This window comes from Lytechinus pictus, chromosome 10 (assembly GCF_037042905.1).
Source record: "Lytechinus pictus isolate F3 Inbred chromosome 10, Lp3.0, whole genome shotgun sequence".
NCBI classification, from domain to species: Eukaryota; Metazoa; Echinodermata; class Echinoidea; order Temnopleuroida; family Toxopneustidae; genus Lytechinus; species Lytechinus pictus.
The window spans coordinates 22,798,259-22,812,120 of NC_087254.1; the positions used below are offsets into that span (position 1 = coordinate 22,798,259).

At 36.0% G+C, this 13,862-nt stretch overlaps 1 protein-coding gene across 1 annotated transcript; it reads right to left on the minus strand.

Annotated features, from left to right (window-relative positions):
* Nucleotides 1-4,113: 4,113 nt before the first annotated feature.
* On the minus strand, nucleotides 4,114-13,862 carry LOC129269306 (WW domain-binding protein 11-like). Its single transcript, XM_054906799.2, has 10 exons — nucleotides 13,708-13,862; nucleotides 12,820-12,851; nucleotides 11,880-11,973; nucleotides 11,152-11,249; nucleotides 10,505-10,592; nucleotides 9,303-9,365; nucleotides 8,592-8,676; nucleotides 7,619-7,833; nucleotides 6,512-6,853; nucleotides 4,114-6,215 (listed from the first exon to the last, which is right to left on the minus strand). The coding sequence occupies exons 1-10, from the start codon at nucleotides 13,769-13,771 to the stop codon at nucleotides 5,227-5,229; spliced, it is 2,070 nt and encodes a 689-aa protein (XP_054762774.2). The 5' UTR covers nucleotides 13,772-13,862; the 3' UTR covers nucleotides 4,114-5,226.

Consider the following 13,862-nt stretch of genomic DNA (forward strand, 5'->3'; position numbering starts at 1 on the left):
GTTTCTTTCCATTTCTCTTATTTCTTTTTGTGCATACCTACCAAAATACATATTCTAAGAGTGTTGATGCTGAAATTAATGAGCCACAATCAGTGGCCATTGATAAAGGGTTCTCTTGAAAGATTAAAATGTGCATGCCTCTCAACCTTTGTAGATCAGTGCCCTGTCTAAAAATTAATCTTAATTATGGAAAGCCTTTGATGCCAAAATGCAGTTGTGGATTCAAAGTATTTCTCTAAATCATAAAGCACTCATGCATGCATCAATGTTTTGTTCAATAAATGTTTTTTTTTTACAAAGTAGCAATGCAAAAACCTCATGGATGAGAAACAGAAGCCTTTCCACAGTTTGAGAGAGATTTGATTAACAAGAAGTTCAAGAACAAGCGATACCAATGCAAAGGAGATGGGCATGGTATAGAAAGCAGGGGTGTGAGTGGTCACAAATGAAAAGATCTGAAAAAAGATGAATGTTGAAAAAGTCTGAAATAGAAAGAGCTCCCATACTTTTTGTACAGAGGAAAGCCCAACATAAGCTGAAATTAATCAGAACAAAAAAAATCTGAAATCAGCTAAAAATCTGAACTCTCACACCCATGAGAAAGACACTTCACTCTTTCTTCTCGCGAGAATATTAGCATCTCAGATTTGAGAAATTTTCAGATGCCATCACCACCACTTGCAATGGACAGTGCTATCAATCACCAGAAGTGATCAGTTACATCATAAACAATCTTAGGGGGTGTTGCAAAAATTGATTGAATGCTTTTAACTGTAGCAGATCAGATTACACTCCTTGTTTCATGGAGCGGATTAGCAATCAATCCCAAATTTGTAATTAATTGCACGATATATGCTTGATTTAGGGAACAAAAATAGACTTGCAATTGATCGCAAGTTTCTTGCAACGACCCATTAGTCTCATACTTCATCCCCTCTTTGTTATCCATATTCCACAGTATAAACATGGTCACAAGTGGTCCTAGATTACGATTGCCCCTCATGATAAAGGAGCATTCAGACACACAATCTATCTGTGCTCATAACATCAATGCATCCACTCTGTTATGAATACATATTTTTTGCTCAGTGACCCAGAGGAGCCAAGAATATAAAGTAATGTTTTTCAAATGGCAAAGGATGCCTATCAAGCCTTATAAAAAAGAGAAGTAATAATAATGATAACATTTATAGGGCACTTTATACAGGTGTTTCAAAGCTTGGCTGACTAAAGTAAATAAATCCATTACTTAAAGGGATGGTCCGGGCTGAAAGTATTTATAGCTTAATAAATAGAGTAAATTCCACTGAGCAAAATGCTGAAAATTTCATCAAAATCGGATAACAAATAAAGTTATTGAATTTTAAAGTTAAGCAATATTTTGTGAAAACAGTCGTCATGAATATTCATTAGGTGGGCTGATGATGTCACATCTCCACTTGTTCTTTTGTATTTTATTATATGAAATTAGGTTTATTCAATTTTTTTCCTCAAAGAACTAGAAAAATTGGACCTAATGAATATTCATGAAGACTTCACAAAATATTGCTAAACTTGCTAAATTCTACTCTATGTATTAAGATATAAATATTTTCAGCCCGGACCATCCCTTTAAATTAAAAAAAAGTAATATGCTATATCAAGAGGAAGATAAATAGCAAATATATAATACAGTCTGAATCTAGGATGGAGCTGCTGCTGACCCGTTTCCAATTTTGGCAAATACTTCTTATGTAGCTCTGACCTGTGATAATACATCTTTCTCTTCTAGGTTTTCTCTCTGTGTCACTGAGCAAACTCACAAATCATTCTCTTTACCCCCACCTATAGTTTTATTCCGATGCTCTCCTTTCAATGATACAGTTCTTTTTCCTTCTCCCACTCCTACTCCCCCCTGAACTTATTAAAATATGTCCAGTACTTTAATCTCATCTTCTCTCTCTCCCTCTTTCTCCTCCCCCCCCCCCTTCTCCATATCCTTGACCCTGTTTCATCATGGACCTACAAGTTTTTCATGAAGACTTCACCTTTGTGGTAACTTTGCCATTATGGTATTTACTATTGACCATGATAACTTTGACAGGCTATTGAGTCCTGTAACAATGGTAATTCTGATAATGGCAAAGTTACCAACTCCTTTATGAAACTGGGCCTCAAGTCTGTACAAGTAATTCATTCTTAGTTCATTCAAATAAATCATTCACAAGCATGTGTGCTATTTGACATTGCAATTTATCAACTGGTATATTATACAAACACATATAATGTTTAAAATCTATTTATAAATGTATATCATCAGAACTCCTCTGCCTCAAGAGTTTTGAGTGAATTCAATTACCTCAAAATTGGATGGTACAGAGAGTCATAACACATGGTGATGAAGGACATCTACACCTTTACAACAATTGGCATAGTATATAAAATTACTAACTACATTCAGTTGTACGTTGATAATTATTCTAAGAGGAAACCTAATCAATTTGGCTACATGTGTTTCAAAAATTATTTGTAATTTACACCTAAGATGAAAAAGACATGAAACCATAAAATTACATATTAGTTTCATATGAGGATTCAGAAATTGGACCAGTAGTTTCTTCCAACTTTAAATATTCACATCAAGTGATACACATGTTTTATTCTGTAAGATGTAAAGCAATTGTATGGTATGCGGTGGCCATATAAACCAGACATTCATATTTCACATGGTGTCTTTCTAGACCATAATTATTCAAGTTCAAAACCTCTGAGACCTTGAGAAAACCAATGTGAAAGAGAACCTTTACTGAGCTTGTGCCTTGAGATAAGCCTGCAGTTGACATGAGTAGACGTTGAAAATTTGAGTTTGATTGATACGAGGGACTTTTAATACAGAAAACAGAATTAAATACATGTACACTAATATAAAATCTTATTGGTCAATTGTCTAAGATAATGCAAACTACATGTATAATCTGATGTTTCTGAACAAATAAAACAAAAAGATTTTCAAAAAAATATATAATAAAGTGTTATGCCATGAAGTCTCAAATAACCCTAACTATGCTGGGGGCTGGCAGCCCCCCCCCCCCCCTCGATGCTTCATGCAATATGTTTGCAACATGAAATGCTTTCACCATGACGCTTCATCACTTTTTTACTCAGTTTCCCACATCTTTTCTGACTACATCTGCGACAACTGGGTTCTGAAGTACTTGCGTGTCGCACCAAAATTTCCTCAAAAACGTGATTTTGTGTACAATTATAAAATTTGTGTTTTCAGCAAAATACCATATATCAATTAAAGGGATGGTCCGGGCTGAAAGTATTTATAAACTTAATAAATAGAGTATAATTCACTGAGCTACATGCCGAAAATTTCATCAAAATCGGATAACAAATAACAAAGTTATTGAATTTTTAAGTTTAGCAATATTTTGTGAAAACAGTCGTCATGAATACTCATTAGGTGGGCTGATGATGTCACATCCCCACTTGTTCTTTTGTATTTTATTATATGAAATTAGGTTTATTCAAATTATTTCCTCCAACTAGAAAAATTGGATTGGCAACTGATTAAGTGCATTAGATATTTATTGCTGCAACTTATTATAAGGGAGACATATTATTCACACAAGTATGAAATAATGAAAAAATTATGATTTTATGTAATAACATAAGAAAACGGAAAGTGGAGATGTGACATCATCAGCCCACCTAATGAATATTCATGACGACTGTTTTCACAAAATATTGCTAAACTTCAATAACTTTAGAGCGTCCGTCTCACAACCGGGAGGTTGGTGGTTCAAACCCTGGCCGCGTCAGACCAAAAGACGTTAAAAGATGGGAGTTGCTGCTACCCTGTTTGGCGTTCAACGATTAAAGGGATAGAGCCTCGTCGATCTGGCGCTGCACAGCGGCTGCCGGGCCCACGATCAATTGGGCAAAGCAAATTTTCGGAGGATTTCATTTCATGTCTATTTCGAACAATAAATTATGGATTTATCATTTATTTATCAATTATCATCTTATCATCTTTATTATTTGTTATCCGATTTTGATGAAATTTTCGGCATTTTGCTCAGTGAATTCTATTATATGTATTAAGATATAATTATTTTCAGCCCAGACCATCCCTTTAATATTTTTTGCCTTTACTGATTCAAATTACTTTATTTTATGCTGTTTATGATTGCATAAGTGCTACCAACAATTTCATCGCGAAAACGGTGAAAAGGAAACGGTAGAATACACAAAAAATTACTTAAGAAATTGCCAAAAACACCATCTACACCCTAAATTAGCACATTTGGAGCTTCATTTCAGGAGTCCACCCCAACAAAAACTTGATTTGAATAAAAAGAGAACAATCCAACAAGCATAACCCCGAAAATTTCATTAAAATCGGATGTAAAATAAGACAGTTATGACATTTTAAAGTTTGCTTAATTTCACAAAACAGTTATATGCACATCCTGGTTGGTATGCAAATGAGGAGACTATGGAGTCATCCACTCACTATTTCTTTTGTATTTTATTATATGAAATATTCTAATTTTCTCCTCATTGTCAAGTGATACGATTAATTCCTCCCTGAAAATGTGAAATTAGCATTGTTTAATACTAAATGGTTCAGTCAAGTTGGTCCTTATTTTCAAATAGATAAAAAATTTAATATTGTATAATTCAAACAATAAAAAACAAAAGAAATAGTGAGTGATGGACATCATCGACCGACTCACCTAGTTGTGCATATCACTGTTTTGTGAAAAATAAGCGAAACTTTAAAATGTCATAACTTTCTTATTTTACATTCGATTTTGATGAAATTTTCAGCATTATTCATGTTTGATTTTTCTCTATTTATTCAAGTCAGCATTTTCCTGGGTTAGACTTGACCTTTAATTACACATAAATGAGCATAATTACTAAAACCAATTCCCTTGAAAAAAATAACACTATTTTGTAGATTAGGCCGTGGATAACCTATGTGTCAATTTTCGCATGATCATGCGGCCAATGGCCCGAAATCTCAAAGCCTAGTTAGGGTTAAAGGATCAGTGATCACATACACACATTTTGTGTGTAAAAAATAGGAAGAGCAGTCTTTTACTTGTATTGAGCAAGACAAGCCATAGCAGAAACTTCAATGTTAATGGGCCTGATGAATGATTTTGACAAAGCTGTTCATGATCGCGTAATATGGAAGCTGCAAGTCCAATTAAAGTGAATGTTTCCACACATTTACATGAGTTCACCCATTTCTTTCATGAATTGATCATAAGCATCGTCCTTGGTGGCTGACTGTACAGCAGGGTTGGGTTTCATAGCCGGAGCCATGGCTGCTTCTTCCACTCCACCCGCTTTCAGGCCCTTTGTTTTACCCTTAGCGTCTCTCTTCACACGAAGCGAAGTTGGCATGAAGCGGGTCACATCTGCAGTGAGATTCCTGATCTGGGGTTTGGCCTCAATGGTAGCAGAGGACTTGACGTCAGCAGCTTCTTCTGCTCTTGTTGGGAGGCGTCTGATCATGGGCGCAGCAGAGAAGACATTGGGGTTCTCCAAGCGTGGCACACCAGGTCTTAGAGGAGGCATCGGAAGGCGAGGAGGGGGCAGCATACCAGGAGGAAGGGTTAAGCGTGGAGGTGGACCACCTCGAAGGAGTGGTGGGACACCTGGTGGTGGTCCTGGAGGTGGTGCAGGAGGTCGGCCAGCAGGGGGACCTGGAGGGATCATCCTGAGGGGTGGGGGAGGTGGGCGAAGAGGTGGAGGTCTGTTGAAGTTGGGAGGCACCCCTGTAGGTACAGGCATACCTGGTGGGAAGCCTGGAGGAGCTGTGGGTGGTGGACCAGGAGGAAGCCGTGCTGGAGGAGCTACAAGTCCTGCCGCTGTCACCGATGCACTCACGCTGCTTACAGGAATTACAGCTTTTGCTGCTGCTACAACTTTCCTGAGAGCCTCCAACTGTTCATCCACTGGCTGTTCACCTTTCCTGTCACTATCACCTTCATCTTCTTCATCGTCTTCCTTATCATGACCCCTTCCATCTTCTTGTTCCTCCTCATCATCTTCCTCCTCTTCGTCTTTCTCTGCTGCTACAGGTATCTGTTGTCCTGCCATAGCCAACATCCTGGCTTGCAAAGGTGTCATTCCAGGGGGTAGTTTGCGACTCAAGGTAGCCTCGGAACTCTCTTCATTCTCACCATCATCAGCAAAACGAACAGATCTCTTCTCTGCAATGGTCAACAACAGAAATAACAATCAGACAACATCATTTACAAGCACTTTCATAAAGTAATATTTTGGAAATATAAACAGACATTGACTTCCTCTTTCACAATTTGTAATTTCTTTCTCTGTATTCTATTGTGTATGGAACAAGGATATGTTGCTGCCCCACAATCTCCCACCAATCTATGGCATAGGCCTACTGGCCTACATTATTTTTTTCAAAGTAGATGAAAAACATGTAGTCATTGGTTAACTGTGTAAATTGGGAACTGCATGATAAAGAAAATAATAAATTTACCCTTTTCTCTATAATCTTCTTCATCGCTGCTCGACCTTCTCCTGCGTCGTCTTCTTCTGCGATAATCATCATCGTCATCATCCCGATCATCATCACTATCCTGCCGTAACCTTCTACCCATCTCCTTCTGCCTCTCCTCATCCCTTTCTCGTTCTTCCCTTTCACGTTCGTCAGCCATGCTGTCCTCTGTATCGCTGTCGCTGCTGCTTTCAGCTCTCCTCCTCTCTCGCTCTCTCTCGTCCTCACTATCGCTGTCATCAGTCTCCATCTCGTCTGATTCATTCTTTCTTTTCCTTGTCTCTTCCTCCATGTCCTCATCTTCATCGGAGGATAGCTCTTCATCTAAAGAAGGAATTTAAATAGGTACATCTCATTCATATGTATGTTCTGATAAAGCTCAGCATTACTTTTCATAGTGAAAAGACATGGTGAGACTAATTGCCCCATCTGTACTTATAAACACGGATTATGCTCTTTGGGTTTAAAAATGAGCGGGTGAAGTAATGCCATACTGACTTTATCAAGATGTCAGAATTCCAGTTTTATGACATAATGATACATCATTGTGATATCAGAAGCCATGCTAAATGCATAACACTCTGCATTATTGTGCTTTGTAGGTTATAAGATTTTGATTAGTCAATTTCACTTTTAATTGGGTTTTAGTCGGCTGAGGTCTTTAACAAGGGATGCAAATTTACTGAATTCCCACATAAGTCACAAAGTAACAAAGGGAAGTCAAATGATGAGGTACAGCTTGACAGTGGCAAATCTCTGGGAGCAAGGGGCATGTACCCCAGGCACTACTTTTGGGGAGGGGGGGGGGGGACAAAAAAGAAAAATTATTTTTAAAGTAGAAATAGGTCGGGTTTTATAAGTTCTCTGAAAAATCCTTGAATATTAAATCTAAAGAAAATCAAAATAGATCATGACAGAAGTTCTTATTTCTTAGCTTCAAAACAAAGTAATATCTTAATATGATTTTAATACGTACATTATAATAATTTTTTAATTAATTTTCAACTTAATCATTAGAAAAATACTTTCAACTGGTTACTAACAAAGTACATGAAGGAGGACATTCAGACATAGTGATCAAGTACTGACCTCTTTCAGCTCTCAGCAACTGTTCCATTTCATGTACAGCAGCAAGATGTGGAGGAAGACCCGAAGGGGGTCCAGGGGGCGGTACAGATACCCCTGGTGGCAAGCCCGGTGGTGGTCCTGGGGGTGTCTTCCCATTGGGAAGGCAGTATGGCCAGGTCAGGGTGGGTAGCACGGGAGGAAGGGTTGCCATGAACGGGGGCGGTATCAACGGTGGGCTGTAGGGAAGATTAAGCAAATGATGGACATTAAGTTATAGTCGTGGGTAAGGCATTTGAATAATTCAGAATATTCAAATTTAATATATTTTGCCTATAAAATGCGATTAAAACAACAATGACTAAATATGACATCACAAACACATCCCTAAAGCAGAAATTAAAAAGTCTGCAAGACAAACAAAACATAGGTTTGCTTTGGTTTTATTTGCCATATAAAAATGTGCACTGTACAAAATTTGAGAATTGCAACTGAGAATGTTAAGATTATACAAATACTAAAAACATATGAATGGAATTCTCTATTCAGAGTCATTGATATACCGGTAATGGTCCACTACTGTATTGCAGTTCATACCCGTGTCACATTTGCCCTAAGGTGGCCTTACGGCGAGTCAAAAACAGTTGTTTTAACATTTTTTGTACCAGCTACATGTAGGTGGTTTGAATGAAATTGAATATAACAGCTGTTTTTGACTCGCCGTAGAGCAAACGTGACTCGGGTATTAGTCTCACATCACTTCTGTCATATGTTACTATTTTGTATTTTGAATATAAGATTTACCACAACTTTTAAGAGAATATCAGAATATCATATTCACTGTGGAATGAATGATAAAATAAAGTTGAAATTCATTTCTTTCATTAGAAGGGGCTTTGAAGCTATTTAAACAATATAATTCCAATACCTACATGTAGTAAGAACACATATTTAAAATCAAGGTGAAACAAACTTCCTTGAGGAATACTTTACTTACCCATATGATGAGCTTTTCTTCAAGATGGAGGGTGGTTGTGCCCCTGGGAGGGGGATATCCTGAGGGAGGGGTATGGCAGAGGGGGCTGAGGGTAGAGGAAGAAAGTATAGATATTATCAGGTCACCAATTAATTAGTTTTCATTACCAGTTCCCAGCAGAATAGTATCAAAGATGTCAAAACAAACACAGCGTGGAAATCAAGAACATGTTTTTCATAAAAGTCTTTTCTAAATAATCTATGATTTATTTGTTGGTAGGAATCTGGGGAGCGTTATGTGAAAGGACCTGTCAGGTGTTTTGCCTGACAAGGTATATTACACACATGTCAAAAAGTAATATTTTTCAAAGATTTGATAATGAATTGGGTATTGACTAAATCATATTCATTCATGGCAACTTCATATGTTCAATGAGAAATCCACATATTGCTTACATTATTGAAAAAAAATGAAATATTTCATATTTCATAAAAAGACAAAGCTAACAGTGAGTGTGTGACATCAATGGATCCCTAATTTGCAGACAGACTGTGTTGATCACATCACTGTTTTGTGAAATTAATTTTTATAAGCAAAAATTGGAAATGTCATGACTTTCTTATCTGATTTATATGAAATATTCTGTTATATGTTTTTTCTCTATTTATTCAAATCAATTCTTGTTGAGATGGACTCTACCTTGAAAACATAAGAATTATGAAAGTATCTTACCATTTGGGGCATCTGGGAGCGGGATAGATTCCACCGTCACCTGTCTTGCATCTCTAATAGCCTCTGCAATCAGAAACAAACATTCAAAATATATATTTCATCATGCAAGTGAATATAATTACAACTTCTTTTTCAGTATACATTGAAAAAATAGAAATTGACATCCCATTTCAAGTTGTCCTTTCCTTACATACGTGGAGAACTACTTTGAGAATGCAGTCTTCATCCTAATCCAGCAAATTTACTTCTTAGATGCATTCCATGCCGTATACTTTGATTCACAAACACACTTACTTTATACAGACTTTTTTTTTTTTTTTTACTTTCAGATATTTTGGGGGTCTTTTTAATTAAAGTAGGTCCCCCGTCCAGCATAAGTCAATCTTCCAAATGTGGAATAATCACCTTTTACTATCAGCGAATCAGATTGAAGGATTTCAGAGGCTTATAAATGTAACTGTCAATTTTTTATTGTCACAAGATTTATGAAACAGACCCCAGAATAATCATCTAATTCAATGCATTATTTCTGACCAGGGTCCTGTTTCAAAAGACTTGTTATAATAACAAATGCAAGGTTTCTATAACAAATTTACTATCAGCGAATCAGATTGAAGGATTTCAGTGGCTTATAACTGTAATTGTCAATTTTTTATTGTCACAAGATTTATGAAACGGACACCGGAATATGCAAACATGTGTTAAATATCTTTCGCCTACGTCAAAGAGATTTGACTTATTAACCAGAGTCACATCTTGCTTTAATTTTTAACTATTGTTTTTTTTTTCTGATCTGCTTATTAATTCATGTTGATTTTTAATTGGTTTGATTACAGCACATATAAACAAAATTTGACACTCCAAGATTGGGTAAATAATTTACAAATAATACAGCTTGGAAAATACCAACGATGTAAGTGAAGATCAAATAAAAAATGGAAAAGCATACGTCATGCAGATTTCATCCATCCGGACACTGTTGTATAGAAGTTACCATTATGGTAACTTTGCCATGCAATGGTAACTTGAATGGAATCCTTGATTCTGATTGTCTGTTGATAAGCGTTACCATGGTAGTTACTATTGGATGGCAAATTGTCCATAATAGTAACTTTTATGCAATATGGCCCTGGATATCCAATTCCTTCAACAGTGTTTAAGAATATTTTGTAAATTGAATAATTTGAGGGCATTTTTCTCACCATATTCCTTGACTTTTGTCGTTCTCTGTTTTTCATATTTCTTCTCTGCCTTCTTAAAATCATTGTAACGTTCTGGTTCCTCACGACTCTGTGGATAAAATATTGGAAACATCATAATGACCATCGTCATATTCATGATCATCATCATTATTACCACCATCATCATCATCATCAAAATCACCACAACTATAATCATTATCACCCACCACTATCTAATAGCCCTGAAAGACATCAATGTATACTCATCTAAAAAAAAATACATTCTTCCTTGAATACATGTACAGATAACATATTACAGACTTATTATTTTTCAAAAATGAAATTGAAAAGTTGTTGAAAACCCCAAAGAAAAATAATTTTAGTCATTTGATATGTTCTTGGCTCTTGCAGGGACCCCAACTTCTGTAATTAAGCTATAATTTTGATTTTTTCCCAATAATAAAGATTTTCTATTGCACCTTTCACACATGTGTTTTATGAGATACATGTACTTATTTATCTAATCTGACAATGAATTCAAACAACTTTAAATGAATTATCTTGGGATTTACATGGACTTTAAAAACAAGCTTTCAAGCTATACTGTGCAGCCTTAATTCTGTATTCTTATGAAATGATTCACAATGTAAGAATTTTTACTAACTCACATATAGTTTTAAAACTCTATCAAGGGTTTCTTTTATTTTCTTTCTCTTTTCCTTGATAACTTTCTCATTCAGGTCTGTCTTCACCTCTGGATTCAACTCTAAAAGTGAAACAAGAAAAAAAAAATTTATTAATAACATAGCTAAGAGGGGGGGGGGGATAAATGATAACTCCCAATTTAAACTAATGTAAAGATAATAAGAAGAGGAGAAAATAGAAAGAAAAAGAAGATGCAAGTATGGATTAGGGATGGCTTGATCATGTTACTTGATAACTTTTTTTAAAATTTTAACAAGATTAATAAAAAACCATCCCTCCCCACCAACAAAAATATATTAAAAAAAACTGCTGTCACCCATTATATAATGTTGATTTAATATTTCTCAAAATGTACATTTTTTATACATTTAATAATACCTGCAAAAGTTATTGATATTTCATTAATGATCTTCAATTAATTTTGTTCTAAAGTATTTGAATTAATTAAACTCACTCATTTCTTCAACTTCAGAAAAAAAGTTGTTACAATAACAAGTAACCTAATTTATCAAGGGCAGTAATGAGCACAGAAAAACCTTGGTTCATCCAGTGTTGAGACAATATATGTGACTTTGATGATCTAAACCAAGACATGCATCACAGTACATTCGGGGGAAAACCCCATAAAATAAATGCATTTTCAACTGAAAATTCTGATCCACCAAGTGTAATATGGGCAAGAGTAACTCACCTAGTTCATCCAATGCTTCTAAGTCTTGTAGTAAACCCAATGGATCTTTGTTCTTCAAGACAGCAGCTCTCACTGCCATACGCTGCTTCTTGTTCTAATAAACCAACAAGAAAGTCAAACACCAATGATAATGTGAATATGAATTTGGGGTTGACTTGACTTTAAATATATAGAAAAAGGTGATGAATGTACATGTATGAAATGAGGCAATGTATGAATTATAAGTACATTATCCATTACATCACATTTATTTTGTCATGAAGCTCATTTCATCCTGTATGACATGTTTCCACATACATGTAATCAACGAATGGTATCAGATTCTTTAAAAAAAAAAAAAGAATTCTCCAAATTGCATTGGTAAAAAATTCTTGAAACGAGGATACTACAGTGATCAAGAACACAATATGGACATTCTACAACAGAGACCACCACATGAAGGCCAACTGAATTTCAGAGAAAGAACATCTCACTCTCCCACTTCATTACTTTATTCTGACCACATCACTTGTGTACTCTGGCTGAGCATAGGTTTAAAGTTTTGACACAGTGAGGGTGAACTTCACAGGTTTCTATGGAATATTATCAGTAGCTCTAAGAACATATCAATTCATGCCATGAGTCAGTCTCTTCTAATTTATATTTGAAATCTGATATGCTTTACAACATGAAATATTTAAATTTGAATGATTTATTATTAATTCATGGAAACACTTGTCCCATACATGAACATGTACAGAAGTCAGAACAAAATGAAAGACTTTGTAATCACTTACACAGTATGTGACAATGTGTAGTCAGAGACACACTGAGGTGTAAGTGATCAAAACGACTTGTTTTAGTTTTATATCAATATAATTTATCCAGTCAAGAAGGAGGCAAGGGGAGGAAACCATGAGACCCCATATTTACTAAACTACAAGGTTATTAAAGTACTTGCCTTCTTTAATTCCCTCTTTCTTGCTTCCTTCCCTGTGAAAATAAAATATACAATTGTAAAATAAATGTTTAATTGTCCTCTAAAGTCTTTATTTTAAAGGGCTAATGCTAACATCAAGATTTAACAGAAATCCATCCAATCCAAGCCAGCTCCATGTCCCAAGAATTACAGAACATGCCCTAAATTCATGAGAGGTTAAAGCCAAAATTAGGTTTTGAAGCTGTATTTCAGCTTCAATCTCATCATCATTGTGCAAATTCTCAGTCAGACATTGCTTCGCCATAATTTTTATTTAAACTGAAGTTAGCGACCAAAATCATGCAAACATGCGGCAAATAAACAGGTGTGCTGCCGCAGACAAATCTTTTGGTCACTAACTTCAATCCATGTCAAAATTACGGCAAAGCCAAGTAGACCTACTAAAAAAAAAAAGATAACGTCGAGATTGGAGCCGAAATACAGCCTTTCCCGATCGCGATATCTCAGACTCAGGACAAGGTCACAAGCTGGACAAGCGGTGGACATATTTTTATTGACTTCGTCTTCGGAATCGGATGTGACCGAGTCTGACTCTGAGAGTGAGAGACTTGCCATCAATCATCATATTTGCAAACAATTCTGGTCATGCTGGTGGGGAATTAGCTCGAAGTCGGCCGGTGCAAAACTGCATTAGCACCACTGGCATTGCCATTTGCATTAGCATCTCGATTTCGATTGGCATTGCCAATGGCAAATGGCATTGGTTCTATCATTGATACCGCCAGGCATAACAATGCATATTTATCTGCGTGTGGGACCAGGCCTTAATAAAAATAGATTGTCCCAATCCATCCCGAAGCACTCACGCATTCTCATTTCTTCAGCATGATTTACACAAAATTTACTTACTTGCTTGATCAGTAGGATTCATATACTTCCCACTTTTCGTGGTATTGATCGATCGTCTCCCCATTTTGGCAGAATTTTAATAGGAATTCTCCTCACGATCACAAAATCCACGGGCACGGTTAAAGCAAATGTACAATTATTGTATCTCTATCGAT